The sequence below is a fragment of the Pterocles gutturalis genome, unplaced genomic scaffold (assembly GCF_000699245.1).
Source record: "Pterocles gutturalis isolate BGI_N339 unplaced genomic scaffold, ASM69924v1 Scaffold11438, whole genome shotgun sequence".
NCBI lineage: Eukaryota > Metazoa > Chordata > Aves > Pterocliformes > Pteroclidae > Pterocles > Pterocles gutturalis.
The window spans coordinates 1-22,430 of NW_010125645.1; the positions used below are offsets into that span (position 1 = coordinate 1).

At 38.5% G+C, this 22,430-nt stretch overlaps 1 protein-coding gene across 1 annotated transcript; it reads right to left on the minus strand.

The window, feature by feature from the left end:
- Positions 1–223: 223 nt before the first annotated feature.
- LOC104465553 (procollagen-lysine,2-oxoglutarate 5-dioxygenase 2-like) lies at positions 224–21,826 on the minus strand (the record flags this gene model as incomplete). Its single annotated transcript, XM_010078646.1, has 10 exons — positions 224–349; positions 1,866–1,991; positions 6,240–6,341; positions 8,852–8,949; positions 9,734–9,797; positions 11,828–11,940; positions 13,065–13,228; positions 18,811–18,947; positions 20,452–20,586; positions 21,763–21,826. Coding segments are annotated over 10 exons (1,129 nt in total), but the record flags the coding sequence as incomplete, so codon positions are not given.
- Between the last annotated feature and the right edge of the window lie 604 nt (positions 21,827–22,430).

A 22,430-nucleotide genomic window follows, 5' to 3' on the forward strand; every position in this document is an offset into this window, starting at 1 on the left:
GTGTCCACCACACCACACAGCTTGGTAGCCCGAACCAGGAAGATGTTTTCACAATGACCAACAGCTTTTTCAATTCATATCTTATATCCAGATCTTGTTCTGCCACAAAGGCTCCTGTTTTAATATCTTAAGATATAAGGTTGTTAGCAAATAATAATAATATATATAAAAGATGAAAAAATGTAAGCACATGCATCAGTATAACAGATTTATAAATCAGAATTTACATTCCCATGTTCCGGGCTTCTGCTTGACTCAGATTTTCTTCAGGTCCAACGATTTTTATATTTCTGATAATATTCTTGGCTTTTTCCCAGAATTTCTTGATGTGCTTTTCATGGTAAACCTCCTGTAATAATGTTAACATTGTTTATAGTGAAAAGTACAAGTTGCTGTGAAATCATAAACACAGTGTCCAAGAACACATTGTGTTCTATCCTAAACAAACAGATGGCAAACAGTATTTGAAGATATTCCAGTGTATCTGTCATTAAAATGAAGCTTTTCTGTCCAAAATTTTAGCAAAATAATTCAACACATCAGCAATATAAATCAAAGCTGTACCTCCAGACCAATGACACAAGGTTTACAGACTGTTTATGCAATATTTTTTCAGGATATTTATTTTACAATCTTCAAAACCCATCCTACAACCTCAGTGCCACACAGGAGTTTTTTATGAGACTCCAGAATGGCTTTAGGTAGGGAGCTGCCACTTGTACGCAGGTGAACAGACACTGTCATTGTTTTTTTTAAAATGCAGTCACAGAGATAGTTTCTATAATTTCTACTTATCCTACCTCTAATTTAAGAGATCTCAGCTGCATACAATGGTTCCAACCCAGTGCCCTCTTTTGTAGCTTTTGCATATTACAGCTGACATTAGAATAATTAAAATACTGAGTAGGGTTTTCTCCCCTCAATAAAAAAAAGCTATCAGTCTTTTATATTCATTTCAAATAGTAGATGACGTCTGGCTGAAGCAATGAAACCTAGCATAGCCTACAATTCCTACGTGCATATCACATTTACACCTTTAACATCCCCTTACGAAAGCACACTGAAGACTTTAAAGATAAGCTCTACTTCTATTACTTGGACTTTTTGTGCTATGATATCAACAGCAAGGCGTGCCAAGTGAAAAAGGGCAGAATTCTATTTTCCACCTGTTTCTCTTCCAGCTCAGTGTTTTCCCAAAAGACTTACACACATCTGTCACCTCATTCACGAAAGTAGCAATACTGAAGTCACTGGGGAAGTACCAGCAACACCAGATCATTAGGTAATTAGCAAAAAGCATTAAAAAAAATATTTTTAAAAAGCCACTTATCTGCACTGCCATTCAAAAAATACCTGGACACACTGGTCTTTCCCATGTGCACCAAGGAGGAGCACCAAAAGAAACTTAAATGTACTAGGGTATCAACAAGATGAAAAGCATTTTAACTACTGGATAATAGTTATTAATGACATGCCGTAACTTTTGGTCAGTCCTGAAGTGGTCAGGCAGTTTGCCTAGATGACTGTTGTAGGTCCCTTCCAACTGGAACTATTCTCTTCTTACTCTACTCTATTTTTTTATGTCAATCAGTACTTCCCACAGAAGCATACACTTCAAAATGCAATCTTTATCATTACTAAAACAGAAAAAAACCTAAGCAGTTTGTTTAAATAGATTTCAGTAAGCACTGCCACAATTTCATTTGTGTATTTTTTCCACCTCTGCATACTAAATTATGAAACATTATCTCTTCCTATGTAGTTTAACTATGTACATATATAGAATCCATCACTCCCTCGCACACTTTCATGCATACCATAATTTCCAAAATTGAAGATTTGCACAACAGTACCATTATACTTACATTATTATGAATGAAGATACTGAGTGCCTCCTTTGGGTAGTCCAGAGTCAACAGTCTGTCTAAAAATTTAGGTAGGAAAGGAGTGGGTTGTTCAATGAAAACACCAATTTTCACTCTTGGATATTCCTGAAAGAAGGTATTTTGACACAACCAATAAGACTTGCCTCCTTTCTAAGATTAGTTATATTAAAAAGCAACTAATGAGATGCTGCAGTAACTCAGGCCACACGGCTTTCAAACAATCAAAACCAACTAGCTCAAAAATTCACTCTTTGAGTTACAATAAAATAAACTGTAAGTAAAAAATAACTTATTATGGTTTTTAAAATTCTTACTTTAAAAAATTAACATGGCAAAAAAGGTATTTGAGGAAATACACCTAGAACTGCATGGCAAATTCATTTTTTGAAATTAACATATACATATATATATGTGTGTGTGTGTGTTACATTTACAAGAAAACATAAAGACAACCAGTTTTTAAAAGTAGTTAAAGAATAAATACCACAAACTATTTTACTCATCTCTACTTTAAGCCAAAGACTGCAACACCCTTCCATACACTTACACGCATGCTTTCCCCCTGAATATAAGTGGGCTCTGCATTACTTCCCTACTCACTGATTTTATCAAGACCTTTGATGAACTAACCAGAGCTTCTCCCCTTCCGTCCAAGGATACTGGATTATTTTAATGCGAATTCACATCGTTTGAACAGTGGCATTAATTCCTGGTTTCTACGTGCTTGATATAGAGATCATGACCACTAAAACAAACCTAGACAGCACTTTCATGTGTTTCTAAAATATATTATTACAGCACGTGAGACAAAGAAATTTAACCTTCAAAGGCCTCGACTCCTACACAAAGAAATGCACTGATTAAACAAAAATTTTTTCCACCTCTAAAACAGACACTTAGTATAAACGTCTAACCCACTACAAGGCTTAGAGAGAAACCTTATATGAGTATAAAAGGCTGCAAGCTAGCTTTCCTTAACCAAGCCAACACCCACTTAAAGTGTCTGGATAAATCATTAGTGCATGTTGAGACCTTACAGTGTCACTGTCTACATCGGAAATCCAGAAACATACTGTCAAGTGCACCAGTTAGGAAACATTAGGCACAAAAGTTTACCCTATCTACCTCCTATTCATAACTTCATCTGCAAACCTAGTATGTGCTCAGGCAGACATCCCAATAACTTCAAAACAGCTGACAAAGACAAGTACACTGACATATCTTGAAAAAAAGGAACTGTGATATTCTCTGGCAACCTCTCCATTGATGCTGGTACCACTGATTGTGAGCAATGAGGAAAGCAGCATGTGCCATCAGGCTTGCTAAGCTGAATATGCACATGTGCTACGAATAATAGAACTGCTGCAATAGTTATTTTGCATATTTCTCTAATGCTAAGCCATTTTCCCCTTATTCTCCAGGACAAAGAGAACCAGGTTCAGGCTAGATCTGCAAAGGTTATAGGGACAATCAGGAATTACTGATGTACTGAAGGAGCTTTAAAGTGTGGTCCACTTGGATCTACGCTAAAGTCTCAAGAGCATGACCAAAGCAAAACAGCGTTTCAAAAATTAATAGTTCCTGCAAACTACATCTCCTCAAAGCAGAGTTGTGTGCTGCATCTCTGCATCTCCTCAAAGCAGAGAGTTCATCAGTCTGAGCCCTAGTTCACCATACTATAAAGAGTTGTCACTGCATAATCTGAATCCACGTCACAATGAGCAATTTTAATAACCAGCATTTTGAGTATATGAAGTCAGAAGTTTTGGTTCTTCCCAGCTGTGCCTCAGCAAAAAAAACTTTGGAAATACCCATCTGCACCGGAATGTTGCATTTTCTCTAGCAGATTTTCTTATTTTCACTAAGATGCCTTTTAAACTTTCCTTTTTTCACAAGCGGTAGTTGAGCATATGACAATTTTTGGAAGAAACACAAGAAAACGTCTCAGTATGACTACACAGAACAAAGTCCAGGAACCCTTGCCAGCATCACCAGCAAAGCAAGAAGATGAGCGAGGTCAGCCTTTCCACCTGCACTGGGAATTCTCCACACCAGTAAAAAGCTTCAGGATTTAAGAAGTAGCTTTAGGGAAATTAAGTTCATTGTCCAATTTTATTTGGGTTTTAGCAAAAAAACCTTTAAGAAAAGTGGCCGAAATTTACACTTACTGAGCCAAAGTGCATTTTCCAACTTATTCTTCATTACCCTGCTCTGACCTGGGCAAGTGGCCAATATGGGGGTGGCACAGGCTGCTGACATGAGCAGAAGAAATCAGTTACCAAGTGGTTCCACACCTGAGCCATGATCAGAGTACAGGAGGTCCTGCTTCTGTGAAAAGGACAAGGACTGAGCAACCCTGCATACATGGCTTTCAGCTCCTTCACAGGTAATCCTGAAGCTCAGTTTTTCACAGGCCATGCTCTCAGCATCTACTCACACTGACTCTGGTAGTACCTTGGGCTCTTCTGCTCATCCACCACAGACTGACCTACACAACCCATGGTAATGCTTCCACCCATCTCTGCCTTGCATGCTCCCACCCTGGACCTGCACAGAAAGAAGGATCTCCCTATGCCTGTGATAGAAAGCAGTATTATAGCAAGCTCCCCTGCAGAACAAGGATCTATCTGTTTTGTACCGCTAAATCAAGGTCTGTAGGTAAGCATAGCCCAAAACATTGAATCCACAACACCTAAGCTCATCGAGTCAAGGACCCATTCAGGCCAGAATTCATCTGAAGGAACTAAAAGCCCAGAACACAGTTGGTACCAACAAGTCTGATTCTCTAGTTGCTTATGACAATAACAAGAAGAATCCTCAGAAGATATGAGTGTATCAATGCAGAAAGTTAAATAAAACAATATGGGAAAAATTATTAAAGGCACAGAGCTGGTATTGCTCTTTTCACTGAAAATTTCTTGTCAATTAGAAACCAGCCACGCCTGAACAGAAAGCATGTTCAGAGAATGAAATATTGCTTGTACTCAGAAAACCTTGAAGTAAACACTTCCACTGAGGCCAAGAAAAAGTCTCATTATTTCTTCTGGCAGAGTGAGTGAGGTATGAAGTCCAAAGAATGAATTACAGCAAAGAAGATACGTTCCAAGTAGATGTACATAAGCTATAGGAAACTATCCAGTAAATCATTGCAAGTTACTCCCCATTACTGGCTTTAAGATTTAACTGCTCCCCAACCATGTTTTAATTACCAACACCATTAGGAAAAATTTAGACCACTTCTTTTCCTCAGGTAAACTTTACATTAGGAGTGCAAACACTATTTCAGTGGAACACCATTCAAATGCTGTATCTTCATAGCAAAATTAAAATTAAAAAAAGATACCAAAAGAATCTGAAAGTTATTACAATTCCAGAATTTTTAAAAATTTATATTCCAGTCCATAAGCTGCCTATTGTCCAGAAATTCTTTCACTACTTCTTTCATGCTAGCCTCAACATGACCTTCTAAGACCTGTTCTCATTCAAATCTTTAATACAGAACAGAAATTAAACACCTGCTGGAAACAGACTATTAGGGATAATCGGAATGTTCTTTTAAGTACAAGCCTTACATTTCCACATGGTAGATCTCAGTATTTACTCTGCCTAAAATTTACTGAGTACAAGCTGAAATATCAATAAAGACACTAGAGACATCATGCTTGGAGCCAAAGAGCCCAAGTAAATTCCCAAAAATTGGATATATACACACATGCCATGTGTATGTGTATGTTTGTTCCATACAAATTCTGAAGACTGAACTGATATCAGATCACAATTATATCATATTTATTCTACAGAAACACATTTGCACACACAATACAGATATCTGTATCATCATTTACAAGGTAAAGCAGTTTTGACTATTTATCTCTCAGAAAATAGTAACTGTAAGCATGTTACAATTAAGTATTAACCTCTATTTGTAACAGAGATTGTTAAACTGATGTATATCAAGTTTTTTGTAGGTCTGCAGTTAAAAATCTGAAATACCTAAAGAGTTTTTCTATCTCCCCAAAAATTCTAATTATTCATTTGAATCTTGCATTATTCAAAAACAATCCATTCACCCTCAGCGAACAGAGGTAAGGATCTGGAGGGCTATTGGGGATGGGATCATCTTCAGTAACATTGGAGAAATCTGTATTAAAATGTACGCATAAAAACATTCCTAAAACATTGACATTTCCAGTAAATTAAAACGCTATCTTTACAGTTTCATACACCAGAAAAAATGTCCTGAGGTGTCTACAAAACATAATAATGCATACTGAAGCCACTTTGCCTCAGAAGTCACTATACATCTATCAACTGCATTCAAAAGGGTTTTTTTCTAGTGAAAAGTATTCTTACCGTTACTGTTGACAGGTCTAGTAAGTCTAAATCACAAATACTGCAACCAGTTTCCTGTGTCCAAGCATTAGGAATATAGTTTCCCAAATAATTCAAGTGAATCTGGTAAATAAATGAACAATTCAGATTAACAAAAAGTGAATGGAAATGGTGATTTGTACCTTTTATATAATCCAGGCTTACTCCTTGAATCTCTTCTACCTAAAACCAATTGACTGTTTTTTATTTAATCTAAGATTAAAAAAAACCACAAACCAACAAGCCAACATACAAATATACAAAAATAACTGGTAAAAGCTTTTTCTTCTTTTAATTTACAAATCAGAGATTATATTCTCCTAGCATCTACATTTACTTCTTCGGTTAAACCAAAAATTTATTGCTAGCATATTAACTACTAACTAAATACTTGTACGACTTCCAAGACACAGACTATAGATCATTCAGCCCTCAAAAGTTGCTAGGCATGATTTCAAGCCAGAAAAAAATATTACAGTTTAATTATTTTCCCAAATCTGAGAATCATCAACACTCCACACAGAATACAAAGAGTGACCATATGAAAAACAGAAAACGCAGAAGATAGATGTCCTGACAATGTATTTTTGACAAGCTATGCCAAGATTCAGAAGCCATCCAGGGGGATACATTTTAAAGCAGCATCTAGTTTCTTAACACATTTTGAACTGGCAGTGAACAAAATATCTACTTTTTCTGTCAGTGGGCTGCCTGGGCTGCGCTGTCCTCCTGGATTCCATGGGAAGTTTGTGCTAAGGGACCTCTTATGCCACAGAAAGTCTGCCTGTGGGAAGGCTGCTATGCATTTCTGCTCTACTGCCCTCATAAAAACCTGGAAGGATAGAATATTGTTTTGCATAGAAAACATGCTCCAGTCCAATATTCAATCTGCTTTTTATCATATTTTGGATGTTTGTTTATGCATATTGAAAATCATCCTAGACAGATTATAAACGAACTTAATTCAAGAGAGGTACAATAAAGTCTACAAAAATGAATATTCTACAAAAAAACCATTGCACTTAAGAAAAAAAAGAAGAAAAATATTACATGTCAGAATAATTTGGTATCATTTCAAAGAAGTGTCTCTAATCGATGCTATTTACTAATCTACAAACTGAAGAGATTAAATACAAAACAGGAGGTTCTTATAAACAAAATCTTTTAGCATTTGGAGTTAATTCTGGGAATTAATTTTGTGCTAGTTTATTTACTAACGAGTGAAAACTTTTTCCAATTCTGTTATACTATTGTCCACTTAATTCTAGTCTATGTTTAAAACAGAAGAATTTAATGACATTGACAAAGTGATAGACAGCAAGAGTTTCCCCTTTATTTTTAAAACTATGTCACTACATATAGAGATCGAATTTTGTTTAAAGTAGTGTAACTTGGGGATTAGTATAAGTTCCAACCTAAGCTTCTTGCCCAACTGTAAAATACAGTACCTTTCTTTTCATTGGCAAAGTGTCAGCAAAGCCAGTGATGACAGATAACCTGAGGATTTAATTGAGGCAAAAATAACTGTAGCAACATGGAAAAAATTGGTCATGTATTTCACCGCTACTGAGCAGTTAAGCCAAACAGATAATGGTATCATTACATTTACTAATACCAAAGGTGAAATACAGTGCAAAAACTAAGAAGCAGCAGTCACTGGGCTATTAATGAGTTTCAAACTTTATTTCATTCTCCTAGGAGGCATTTGTCTGAAAATAAGGAGCTACAGAAAGGAACACATATTCAGAAGAACTTAGAAAGCAGCCATGTCCAATCCTTCAGCCAACAGAGGCAATCAGAAATTATAAACCTTTATGCTTCTTTGCCATATAACAAAAAAATGCAACTGCCATTCAACCAAAACACAGACATTTCTTCCAGAGAAGCTGTGCCAGGTCTGCTCAACGACAGAATCCTTACACATGGACAGAATCTGCCAAAACAGCTATTTCACAGGGCAGACAGTGCTCTACCCGGAACCCACAGCTCATGAGCCATGGGTACATTGCAGTCAGTGATCAATGACACTGAAGATGCAACAACAAAAGCTAGCCCAGCCTGTACATATACATACACAAACACACACTTACACATATACATATTTTTTTTGCCTATATACAATATATTTTTTATATATGTGTATACAAACACACACCAAGGTCCGTGGTAGGATCAGACATGTTACTGTTTTGTACCCCAGCCTGTGACTCTTGGTTAGATTTTTCTCCCCCTGAAAACCTATTCTTCTGATTACCGTTTAATAACCAAATAAACATTCTTCAGTAGCCTCAAGAACTGTTTTGTGATAGTGAACAAATTAACATAAGCTTACTCACTTCCGATATCCCATGCTACAATGATTTTGGGAGCAGAAGGAGTTGTTTCAGCAGCAATATCAAGTTACAGTGACAGGAGAATAACATGATGGAAAGAGGTATTAGAATCGGACTTTTATCCTTGCAATTCTTATTAACATTAAATCGGAAATGAACAGTGGTGGTGCACTGGGACTGTTTCAGACTCTTCCACCATTGTTTTTGCCTCTATAAAAATTGCTGTCTTTGCAAAAAAATAAAAACAAGCTGGTCACTCACTTTAGTTGGACCATTTCCATGAATGGTGACCGGTAACGTGTCATACACTGAATTCCTTGCTCTTACTCTTCCTTCTTCAAATTTCAAAAGGACTTCATCTGCAAATCAAAGATCGTACAGTAATAACAGTTTATAAATAAAAGTTAAAATATCAGGGTTCTTTAAATTCTTGCAGATACAATATACTTTGCTGTTGCTATCATTGTCAATGTTACTTATTTGGAAGCTTTTGTTCATTTTTTTAAATAGATCTTGAATTCTAAGCTCTTTATGCTAAAAAAGGTTACATCAAACTTCAGAATGTGCCATCAGCAACCTTCAGTGTTTGAATAAAACCTGGTTTAAAAGCAAAACTAATTTTGTGCAAATGCTGCTTGTAGAGAAATCACAGTTATTTCAGATATGATCTGACTATAAAAAGTTACTCCATAACTGGAGTTAGAGGATAAGAAAGGAAGCTTGAACAGACATAATTTTTAAATTTAAATTCATGATAGCTGAATAAAGGAACTTCTACATCATTCCACATTCAATTTCATAACATACAGCCATTTGCTTAAGAACATCTAAAATGCAATTTTAATTACCATTCTCACTGCTGTAATTGGGTGAAAGGCAGATGGAAAAAATGGTTCTTAACTTTGTGTTTATTGCTAACTTCATTTACTGAAAACTATTTTTTTTCTGTTTTAAATCGAATATTTTATCAAATGGACAAATCAATTAATATTAAACCCAAAAGGCCTGTAACTAATGTGGTAATAGGTTTACCCATACAAATATTTCTTTAAAACCAGTATCCTTAGGGAATGATATTCATGGTTAACAAATGAAAGTGTTAAGAACAGCTAACAAAACATAACATGCAAATCATGCACTTACCAACAGCTCCATTTAGGGTCTGGAAAATTGTACATTTGTGGTCCAAAGTAATGTTAATGCGTTCCTGAAATAAAAGTACCAAAGAAGTTGAGGCATTATAAAAGCCAATGTTTTTATGCTAATGTTGCATTTATACTGCAGTGGCAGCAAGTTACCAGGCAAAACTACTCTACCTATTCAGCTCCTAGATATAATTCTTAATTTTATACTGTTAAGCTTTTCTATATTCCTGAGTTGTGCAGCTAGCTGTATAGTAATCAGTTTTATACAGGCAAAAACTTTACCTAAACTTGAAGGTTAAAGGTCATACCTCTCCAAAGAAACTACAATTTGGAAATACAAACCAAATAAAATTTGTGTCTTATCTTAAAAAAAAAAAATTAACAAGTCTTGATCAAGCAACAAAACATACTGCATTTCACAGTCTCAAAAACAAAAGCCAAATTTAATTATCATGTCAGAAGAGAGAATACCAGTGTTTTTAAAACATGTTCCTAATATTGTATTATTAATCCTACCTAGATCCTTATTTAAAGCTTTTTGAAGTTTTACCATGTTGATCAAAGTATATAGCCTTTAAAACACACTTCAAAACCCTTAAACAGATAAAACACTGATTTGGTCTTACAAGATTTTGTTATATATTCTACAGCATTGGACATTAGCAGTGTCCAATGTATGGTACGCTCTGTACGGTAATGTATATTACAGTATCCCAAACTAGGTGCCATGGAGGCATTTAGAATCACAGTGCCGTAGTGCACTGTGCTGAGGTACACATTTTTTTTGTCTACAAGACAATCTATTTAGACAGCAAATTAAATTACTTCTGACTTCAGTGCAGAGTTAGCTTTAATGTCTCTACACCCTGTCCTTTCAATTGTATATCTAGCATCTGACTTAACTTGCATAAAATGAACTCAAACATTAAGGGCTGGAAGGCATGTCCTATGAGGAGCAACTACGGAATCTGGGTTTATCTAGTTTGGAGAAAAGGAGGCTGAGGGGTGACCTCATTGTTCTCTACACCTTCCTGAGTCAGCAAATTGGAGAGGGAGATGTTGATCTCTTCTCCCTGCTATCCAGCAATACGACGTATGGGAATGGTTCAAAGCTGTGCCAGGGGAGGTTTAGACAGGACATTAGGAACCATTTCTTCACCAAGAGGGTGGTCAAGCCCTAGAACAGGCTTCCTAGAGAGGTAGTCGATGCCTCAAGACTGTCAAGTGTTTAAGAGCACTTTGGACAATGCCCTTAATAACATGCTTTAGCTTCTGGTCAGCCACACATGGGTCAGACAGTTGGACTAGATGATCATTGTAGGTCCCTTCCAACTGAAATATTCTATTTCTGTGTCTGTATCTAAACATGCCTGATGTTTCAGGCATAACTTAATGGAAAAACACATGTATTTCAGGAACTTCACATCTGCCTTAAGTATCCAAATGCTCAAAATCAACCTGAAAATTCTGCAATATCAGCTTCTGAAAGTCTTTTCACATCAATACATCGTTATCTTTCCTTAGCTCTCTTTTTCCAGAATCAGGGCCACGCCTCTGACATCTAGCACGCTTTAATATTGCTACTCAGCAGAGAACTTTGTTAAGCTAGGGCACAGAGAGGTCTTCACCAAAAATTTATGATCCAGCTTTGTTGAATGTTATCTGCACGAAGAGCTGAAGAACCAGAGGCAGCTGCAGGCAGGATCTGAAATGGCAGCAAGCCAAAATATAAAACAATTAATTTGTAACACCCTGGAAAAATGCCACATTCTCTGGCTGTCAAACTGCCAAGTACATGGGACCCTCATTGAGATGAATGTGTCCAATCACATGCCTCAGAGATATTATTTCTAACAACGACACACAACCTGCCTGGATCTGCAGACAGCCTGAAATGATATATCAAGTCATGACCCTTTGGAAGCCTGTTCATCACTCTGACAGTAAGAGCCTCTGGGGAACAAACACAACCATCAACATGGCATTCAAAAATAAAAGGAATGTTGTCTCTTTATTCCTATCTCCTGATGTTTTATGAGGAGCAGGATGTTATTTCAAGCAGAAAGAAATGAGAAAGCCAGTCACTACCTACCCTTGCCAACGGGTCAACATAGATTTTGGTGTAAAACAGCTGGTCATCATCATTATCCTGCAGATTCCACTGCTGCACAATACGATTTATATACGGAGCATAACCAATAAATCCTGCAATATTACACACACATAAGTTATTTCCATAAAAAGCACTACACTGTCAATGCTGTCCACCAGTCAGGGACTTCATTCTGACTGTTCTGTGCCAGCACAGGAAAAGTATGAAATTCATACAACTTGGCTCAAAATCCAGTTTTCTTCCTGTGATATATACCAGTTCTGTTTTAAGGAGTTCAGAGTTAAGTGTTATTTTTATACTAATGCTATTTTAAGGGAAAAAAATAGGCAACAGATCTGTTTAGGATGGTCCTGAGAACTCCAAAGCATGAGATTAGATGACTACCATTCCCAAGAAGCCCATCTGTAGAAAAAGTTTAATTTTCATCAATCTACCACTTGCTGGCAGAGAAGCCCAAATCTAACACTGCCAGAACTACAAAGAGAATTCAGCTCAAAACCAATATACGTTATCTCTAAGGCAAAACAAAAAAGATAGGGCAGACAGGTGAGTTAAAGAACCACGTAACTAGGAAAAGTGACTCACTGTGCTCTGTTGCGGTTAAAACATATCAGTGTCAGTGCATGCACTAACCAACTGCAAAATTAGTCCAAAGTGGGCATTTAGAGGACTCCAGAATGAACACGTCATTGAGATTAACAGCAGTAATTTGCACTTCTCTTCGAATGAACTGCCTAACCCACGCTTACAGGTCGTAGAGCTACGAGCACATCTACACTGTATGCAGAGATCCCCAAGAACAAGGTGCCCAAGTCAGGAAATTCTGTGAACCAGCTAAACTGTGCCTATAAATAGCACATACTGCTTTGACTGGGCTTGTACACTTGTTTCTGATGTAGATTCAATCAGAGATGACTGGGTCATCCCTTCACAGCATCCCACTGCAAGGCACAGTTGCTTGCTAGGCTGTTACTTTATCTGCCTGCTTTTTACAAGTGACTGCCAACAAACACTATGTAAGTTTGAATGAAAACTATTCTTGAGGACAGAAGAGAATGTATTCAAGTGGGGAGGGAAGGGGGAAGAGGAGGACGGCAATCGAGTCCTTGATTTTATACTTGGGGAATTCAAGGACAGTTCCACATACAAATACATAAAACAGATAACGAGTTGTGTACAAGTTCAAGAGTTTAATGTGTTCAAGAATCACACTTGCCTCCTGAGTTCAGGAATTGTTTTCCACTCCGGACAACAGGATACTTGTCAGCTAGCCTTTTATCCGGCCAAATTAGACCATCTGCTGCAAACACCACTTTATGACTAGTTTCCTCAAATTTCTTTAGCAGTTCTTCAGGGCCTCCCGCAAAGATAACATCATAGCTGAAAATAAAGAAAAGGCATCCATTAGATTAGTTTAATCGTAATGCTTCTGTGTCCAAAACAAGTGGATGGACTACTCAAATTTTAGAAATCATACAGACAGACCTTTTATTCTGAAAAATTACTCATTAAATCATGTTTTACCACCATGTAAAAGTCCTATACCTTTCTAGGAGAAAACTCCAATGAATATTACTTTTCTAACAGTTCCCCCTTCTACTTACTTTTTTTTTTCAACCTTCCACATTTTGGACATTTTTTTCCTTCAGATTTTGTCTATCTGAAATCTATTTTCACATTTCAAATATTTTGAGTAAAAAATACATTTTCCCCCTTAGAAAACTGTGTATATGTTTAAGAACAACAACAACAAAAAATTTAAAAAACATATCAAAACTTAGCAGATGAAATAGAGTAGGACTGAAAGATGATTTCAGAGACTCTCACTGGCAAATTGTAGATGATCTTGTTCCAAAACACAACAGCATTGACTTTCTTCTAGAAAAGTCTTATCAAGAATGTACTCAGATATATCTCAATAAAATCTAGTTGTCCATAAACTTAAACTGTGTTGCATCCTGACAATGTACAGATTTCCCTCTCAACCTCTTCAATGTTCTGAAGACTTCAGAAGGCTCTAAACTTCACAATACCTATTTATACAAAACTTCACCTGCTTTTATGTGTTCATCAGATTTGACTCCCAACTCCTATGGGGGTCAAAATCTAAAGGTGGAGGGCTCATCTCTAAAAACAGCAGTTACTCACTGCTGAAGGTCAACACTACCCCAAAACAGAAAGAAACATGCACAGGATTGGCAAAGTTCATGTAAGAATGTAGTATGACCAGCCTAATAGCTTCTTGCTATTAAACCACATTTAAAGCAATACCTCATAATATGTATAAATGACTAAAGTATTCTGAGTATAAGGTTCCTTTGTTTGTGCTTGAGATCTACACTTAAAAGCACTGATGTGCAAACCACTTGAAGGTTCATTTTACACAGCTTGAAACCACATCTCCCGCTGAAGAAGTGGAGTTAATTGCAGCATCTCAGCCTCGCAGCTTATGCATCTGGAGGCAGGTATATTCTTATTCCACACATCTACCTCATTAACTGAAAATCACCAGCCCTGATATAGGGCAAAGGAATGGTACAGCTACCAAAAACCAAAGGGTCTAACCCCGACCAAGATTTTTGTTCTTGCAAAGTCTTTTAAGCTGGACTAAGAAGGACAGCAGTACCCCCACCTGCAGTAAACAGAACTTTTTGCACTGCAATGTATTGCTCAGCCATAGTGCCAACATACCAACCATTACTGACTTATAGTACTTCTTTATTACAGTTCTGAAGTTATTTAAAGCATCCTTTCTTCAAAGGGGATTTCATGCAATTGGCCTAAGAAAACTGCACAACAGCTGGCTTACAAATGCAAAAGAGAAGTAGATTTCCACCACAGAGCAAAGTATGAACCCTGGAGAGGAAGTGTGTTATGTAGTCTATATAAAGTAAGCGATTTCTGAAAACTCTCACCGTTTCATTTTTCTGTAACTTTGGCAGAGGAACGTATAAAAAAAAACATTGTACATTTTGGAGCTTCCCCAGTTTTGCAAAAACTGCCTGCTTCTGCCCAGATACACAGGAATACACTTCCCTCCCTTTTCCATTCAACTGGTGTAGCCCGATTCAAAGCCAGAAGGAGCCTGAAGAACAAGCAAGAAACAGGAGACAAGTTGAAGACAGACAAAAACAGAGATTTGTCTGAGGCTTTAACTTAATAGCTTATGGCAGGCTGCACTTCTCCTCTTTGATCAAGTTAGTGCTGCTGCTGCAATGACTTACAGCTGCGGGAAGGAACCAAACACCCCTGGAACATTGCTTCCAAGGACTGTCATTCTGGAAAAGAAAGCCAAAGTTGAGCAACATGCTGGGCTAGCCACAGGCTCTGCTTGGGAAAGGGATATGCTACTTAATACAGAATAGTCTATAATACGAAGCACAATACAGAGCTCCTAAACTGCATTACCAATTATTGTAAACTTTACACACTAATGGATATTATGCAGGAGTATGAATCCAGCACGGATCTACATTTTTCACTAATTTTGATGGCCCTCTGTTTTGCCAAGTGGTGACTTTCTGCCACCACACCTCCTCCCCAGGCAGGACCTCCACCAGCCTTCTGCCCCTCACTGGCAGTCTTCCCAGCAGCTGGTTCATGGGGCTCCTGCTTTTCTCTCTAGGCAACAGGAAAACTTCTAGAGTCAAACTAAAACCTGTAACTCCACCAACTGTCTTGCTTACCTGCTTATGTCAGATTATGCTCACTCTATCCAGCATTCAACTCCGACTGTAAGGGAGGATTCACCTCAGGTCTACACTAGTAAGACCATCACAAAACAGGTTCCAGTTTACACTGTTATTATGGGAGATGCACAGGACTTTAAACAGGGCTTCAAAATTTGACACGTAAGAAAGAGAGGCTATATCTAGGAAAAAGCAGGCTGCCTTGGAAAGCTGGAAAAGCTCAGATAGTCTTTTATTTATTCTTCATAAATCCTTCTGATTAAGTAGAAAGCAAGGCGGAGGAGCACACAAAAACCACGCAAAAAACCAGCAAGTTTCCACAATTCCAATCCCACTTCCTGAAGCGCCTAGACGGCAGATGCTTGGGGCTGGAATCCACCCACCCCTCCTTCTCTTTTGCAGCAGCAAAGAACACCAGCTATGCACCCAGCGCTCCCAGCAACACAGGGAAATGCTGGTGGTGGGTCAGGTTCTCCAGAATTAAACATACAACTTCTGCATCCACAACTTTTATAACAACAAGGACTTGTTACTACTGGGGCTGCAGGATAAGAGCTCAAAATACAAATGAGAGAGAGCTTACAGGTAACCAGGAATTCAGGTCTTATGTCTCTGAACTGGACTGTTCAGCCACACAGTCATTTTTTCATTTACACTGTATCCCCACCAGGATCACACCTCAACCATTTTGAGATATGTAGAAAATGTAGTTATCCCTTACATTCTCATAAATGTTTTTTTATTTAAAAAAAAAAAAACCACACCAAAACCAGAGAGGTTTCAAAATTCTTCCACAACACAAACAGAGGCTGGGGGAGTTCTGTATGAACAGTCACAGCATCAACCATTTTATCCAGTCTACATTGGCCATTAGCTAGTTCAATCCTAAATGGTCCAAAGTAAAACAGTAGTTAGGGTCTTGCAAAAACAAGCCTAATTTAAATAGCATTGCATCTGCAGGCAAAGCATTTTGTTATCTGCACTTAGACACAAGCTGTCCACAGAAGTTCAAACTATTTCCACAATTGAGAGCCATGTAAAAAAAACTACTCAAAAAAAAAGGCAAGAAGCAAAGTTTGTTAGGTGCACAGTTCACTAGAAATTATTTCCCTAGCTGCAGTAAGTAAACCAGATATTTCCTTTCCCTGCCCCCAAGATTAATATTCCAAATGCTTCACAATGAATATAATGAAAAACACTTGAAAAAGAAAGGAAGTTCACTATATTTGTCTCTTCCAAACTTACTGCTACATTGATCAACATTTAAATTGCAAACCAGGCTTCCGGTAAAGGAAAAGCTCATTAGAATTACAATATAATGCTGGAATCAGCAAACTATTTTTTCATCCTATCTGGACTCAGTTCCACCTGATTTTAATCAATAGGTATTAGGGATTATGGACATCAAGAACTTGAGAGGCCTTAAATCCTGCGATTTTTCACGGTAAGTAAGATTATGGTATCCGCACTTCGACACACATGGTTCTCTACTCTCTCATCTAGGCCAGCAGACAGCCTGCCTCGAGAGAATAAGTTATGTTGGAGAAGAATTTGAGCTATACCCAAATGTGATAACAAATCTGTGTATTTTACCATACAGGGAGAAAATGGTGATGAATCAGGATAATAATTTGAAAACAAAGAAGTCCAATGTAAGCAGCAAATGTCTGGGAAACATTTGATTCATCTGAGCATTTAGTAAAGAACAAAATCACCTCCCAAATTAATCTTTATAAGTTTCAGTTATTGCATGATCAGTAAGACAATGCTATAAACAATCACATAATATATTTACTTTTAGGAAGATAGTTTTTCCACTTACAAAACTAGTTAAGTCAATAAGAAAAAAAAAATCAAAAATTGAATGTGTACCTCCAAACTCTGTTACTTTTACTGTCAATTAAGCGCACAAAAAAAAATATTCAGCATAAGCTTCCCACATGAAGCCTGTTCATAAATTGGTTATGATGATTTAGACATTGGCCTTCTAGCTCTATCTTCTACTTATCAACAGTGGTAAAATTAAGAAAAAAAACCAACTGAGTAGCATCTTTTAATTTGCTACTAGTTTAATAGGCTACTCCAACTTTCCTAAACTCTTAACTTATGGAAGACAACAAATGAACTTTGCAGTAAATACCACTGTCAGATCACTTTCTCTCTTGTGACGATATCTGCTGTACAAATCCGCCAAACCTCTACCTTGCAAATGGGTCCTTAAAATTCTTCAGCTGTCAAATTTTTAAAAATTAATTAATTAATAGCAGGTTAAAAGCTGAAAAAAATTCTGGAGCAAACATTCCAACATGATCTGGTAACAGCAGCATGAACCCCTGCACGAACCTCTCCAAGCTTGCACTCAGCTAACTCCCCAAGGCTACCTGTCTGCAAATGGGGCTTCATGTCTCTGATTCGAGACTTGGTCCATACCTTCCTTGCAGTGATTCTTCTAGAGCTGTGATCCCACTCTGGTTAACGCTAGTGTGGAAGAGCTTGGTGGCTGGTGTGAACTAGATTTTTAGCTGCTTTGAGCATGCTCTTGTCACAGGAGCAAAAGAAGAGAAGGAGGAGAAAAAAAAAGAGAAGCAATGGAAGAAGTGGGATTTGAACATGTTTGAGCTCCCTATTCTCTGTGACACGGAGAAACCTATCTGGCCTCCAGTGAGGATGTTCAAGCACAGCTATGCTATGAGCTATAGTCTGGCACCTCCATGAGCACTGTCTCTCCATCCTTCCATCACACGGACAGCACAGGCACCAAGCCTCTTGTTTCAGTTCTATAACACATAAAAGCTGTTCTCCTCTTAAGTGCTTTCCTCAGGGGCCCATTTTCCATCTTCCTCCATATCACTGTTACTTCATGGAACAAGAGCATGCTCTGGTCCCTACTGGCCACTTCATTTCTGGAGCTGCTTTTGTTCCCCCCCTGCCATTCCACACTCCCAGCCCACAACCACGTCCTGCCCTCACCGCAGCTGAACATGGAGAGGATAAACACTTGCTTAAAAGCCTGTCAGCTCCCAATAACATTTTTTTACCCCCTTGAGGCAGCAGAACTATGAACAACTCTTATATCTGTAAATCCATTTTAAAAGTAACAATTGCTCCAAGAGTAATCTACTGTTTTTATGAATGGAGAAAAATGGAAGCAAACTCTCTCAAACAAACAGTGAGGGAGGAAAAGCAGCATGCAACTTTCAGCATGTCACAGCAGCTACTTTTGCATGCCTACCCACACTTAAAATGTAAAGGCAACAAGCCATGTTTGCTCACCATTCAACAAACATTACAACCAAGTCTTCCTGATCAGCATAGCTTTCTATGCCTTCTTTCAGCAGTCGAACTTTCTGCCCTCCACCAATAGAGTTAGGCACCTCACCACCTTTCCACTCTTCACCTTTTCCAAGTACCTGGAATAAGAAAAAAAGCACTTTTTGCTAGTATCCAAAAAAAAAAAAAAGAGGCTTTTTAAAGCACACCCTTATTGAAAACAGATGTTAAAGCAGAAGCAACACAGTAAAGCATAGCAAGCCAGCATTTCCAGCACCGTAAGTTTTCCATGTCTGAAGCAGCATTCAGCACAATGACATCACTGCAAAAACATGAGAGAGACATTTCTTAACCAAATAAGAATCGAGCATTTGCCTGCTACCACCATTTATTTAAATGTGTCTCCTTCGGGGTGGGGGGGGAATAAGAAAGCTAATAATTATTTCAGAATTTGTATTAGAAAAACATTCTGAACAAGATCATTAAAAGTCAGTGTAATCACTTCAGGAACAGGAAGTGTAAGAGACCTTGCTGGATCAGGGTATTTCTAATACAAATTGCAAGCCCCAGTCTGTCTGAAATCCCTCCAGCACACTTTTGTACAAGTAAGGGATAAGTTTCCCAATTTACAGCTGGTTGCTAAAATCCACGAAACAAGACTCCTCCTTAGCCAAGAACTACAGTGAATTAAATCTCAAAATAAGAAAAAACCCTTAAACTTTCTCTGGGTTTTAAACATAATGCTTTTGGAACTTACAAAACCTGTAAGAACTATATTGCATGATGTTTTGGACAAATCTGCAAAGCTAATAGATGTATCCAGAGCTCAGGCTTCTCGGGTGCTTTAGTACAGCATTATCATATTAGGAAAGGTTCCCTCAGTTCTCCAAGTTCAGTGGCAGAAGCCAAACTTCAGAGATCCAAGTAAGTTCCTATTTATAGTGTAGACACTGGTAAGTGAGCAGAAAAATTTCATAACACCATCTGAATTCCTGGATTTTCTCTTGCAGAACCAATTTGTGGGGAAAGTTTAGAAGAAGGTTAGTGCCCTCCCTTTTTCCCAAGGTCACACGGAGGCCAACCTCAGTACGTGACATACGGAGATGTGAAACAAGGCAGAAAAGGCTGGCAAGACTGACAGAAACGTTTTGTCCTCTCCAAGGAACCTGTAATTCTCTGAAACACAGTGAAACTTTCAGTTGTGACCCTCCCTCCTTCTCCGCAGCAGGGATCCAGCCTTGTTTAAGGAGGGAGGAGACATACAAAGCCCTTTGAGTACAGTGCAGCTTCCAGAAGTATTCATGCACACAAGATCAGCTGCAATGAAAAACAAGGCTATATGATAAATCATGACAGAACCTTTAAATGACTGAGGACACTGACCACAACAGCTGCTGATCTGTAAAACAATTCCTAAGGCAGCGGAAGTACCACCCTCCCGTGGTCATTCAGAGGGGAACCAGCAAGTAAGCAACAGGGACAGCAGCAGGGCCAAATGCAAGTGCCCTGCCTGCCCCCCGAGCTCTGTAATCATTTTACTTTGCCCCAGCAGGCAAGGAAGCTAATGCAACTTCAGTTACTGTTGCACTGTTTCTGTTTCGAAGGCTGTATAGTATGAGTATTAGGTATGAAAACATACAATACCTTTACTGTGTAGTTGAAGTGCTTTGCAGTTTGCATGAAACGGTGAAAGCCATCAGTTTCTTTAGTTGCTACAGTAAAAACTAGTAGTTTATCTGAGGGAGAAAAAGAAGTAACATGTATTAATATGTTTTCAGGCTACAGTTTATAACAAAAAAAAAGCACTGAACAGCACTGGATAGGGGGGCTTTATGACTTGCCTGCATCTTGTTCAAAGAGAGTAGGCAAATGCACTTTCATATCATAGGCATCAGACGTTATCTAACAAGACCTGCTGTGGACACAGGTGCCGTATTTAAAATTATCTTCAGGAAGAGGAAGCAAAGAAATCTACCTACTCTGTAAACAACCAGCTCAAGACATGAAAACAAAGCTAGTATGACTACTGGACAGGAAGGAATCTTCAAAACAAAACCAACTTACTACTTTTCAGTCTGAGCTAATCCTGTGACCCTTATCACAGGACTGAATGGTACCAGAGAACTTCACCCAACCTCAGTAACTCCTCTAAAAGCAAGAAGTTCACATCCTTCATGAAAACAGGGCAAAAAAACCCCTGATCATGGAAACCAGTCCCCCAATAGGCAGCCTTTAGAGCTTTTAAGTCCTTGGGCAGAGACAAAAGAGCATGAGTTTTTTTTATTTAGAGCCTCTGCAAACTATAGGAGTGCTAATTTTGCCCTCTTACTGCATCCAGGCAAATGACCACGCAACCAATTTCCTTTTCACATCCCAGGGCTTCTGACGGAGTTCAAATGAGGCCATGAATTCCCACTAAACAGCTTCCCAATTAAACTACTGAACAACATTCAGCACCCTGTGCTATATGCTGCATTATCGAGGTACATAATTCAAAGGTACGAGAAAGTCAGTATCCCCATCCAGCATCAGACCAGCCTGGATCCCATAGCACATTGAAGTTCCCCAGTTTGGACTGAGTCTCAAGCAACAGCTGCCCTCTAAACAGAGCCCATGAGATCAATCCTTACAAGAAAGTAAAAGTAATCATCTCTAAGGAGCATTCCAGACACTGTGCCTCTTGTTGCTTCACTTTTCCCAGGAAACGTCCTCAGGGTTTATCTCCACCAGCACAGTAACCTGTGCTAGAAAGGAACATCTTTCATAGCAGTCACATTAACCCTTTAGCCTCATCCACCACCACAGACTTAGCAGCCCTCAGACACCTGAGGTGTCATCCTGAGTGCACTCACATCAATCACTGCTTGCCATTTTTTATTTGACACCAGCAAAATCAAAACACAAGATGATGACCTGCTTCCCACTTTGAAGAAATGCACCTTGCAAGTTACTTACATGATGCTCCGCAGACAAGTAGCGGGGTACTTCTGTGTACCTCTGCTCAGTCAAGCAAAAATACCTATAGGAGCACAGACATAGCTTGCAGAAAAACATAAAAACCACTTGTACTAATGAAATTCAAGTCTGTCTGAAACAGCCACAGCAGGCAAACTACAAAGACTAGTCTCAGGAGCCACTGATATTTTTTCCACTGAAAGAAGGCTTAGATTCAGCCCCAGTCAACAGGTCATTTCCAAGAACACTCCTACCAGATCAGACAGTGGTCTGGCCAGTCCATTCTCAACAGCAGCTGTAACAGCATACGTGAGGAAGGCAAGGATAAGACAAGCATATATATGATGCTTTCTCTGCTTTTTCTACCAGTCTCAGTTTATGGGTTTTCCTGACCCGGATGGGGTTTCTGTATATTCTGAAACACCCAGTCTAGTTCATGACCTTGCCCTTACCTAGTCACTCCTTGAACTGATGTAACCTTTAAGCAGTGAAAGCATCATATGCCCAGTACCTACTCCATGAAAAAATCTTCTGTGCCTTGAGCAGGGCTCCTGCAGTTTTTATCTGACACTGCCCAAATTCTTCAACTACTGACAACATTTCTACCTGCCCTCCCCACCATGCACAATTTGGGGGATTTCTCTCAGATCCTGCCACAGCTTTTTTTT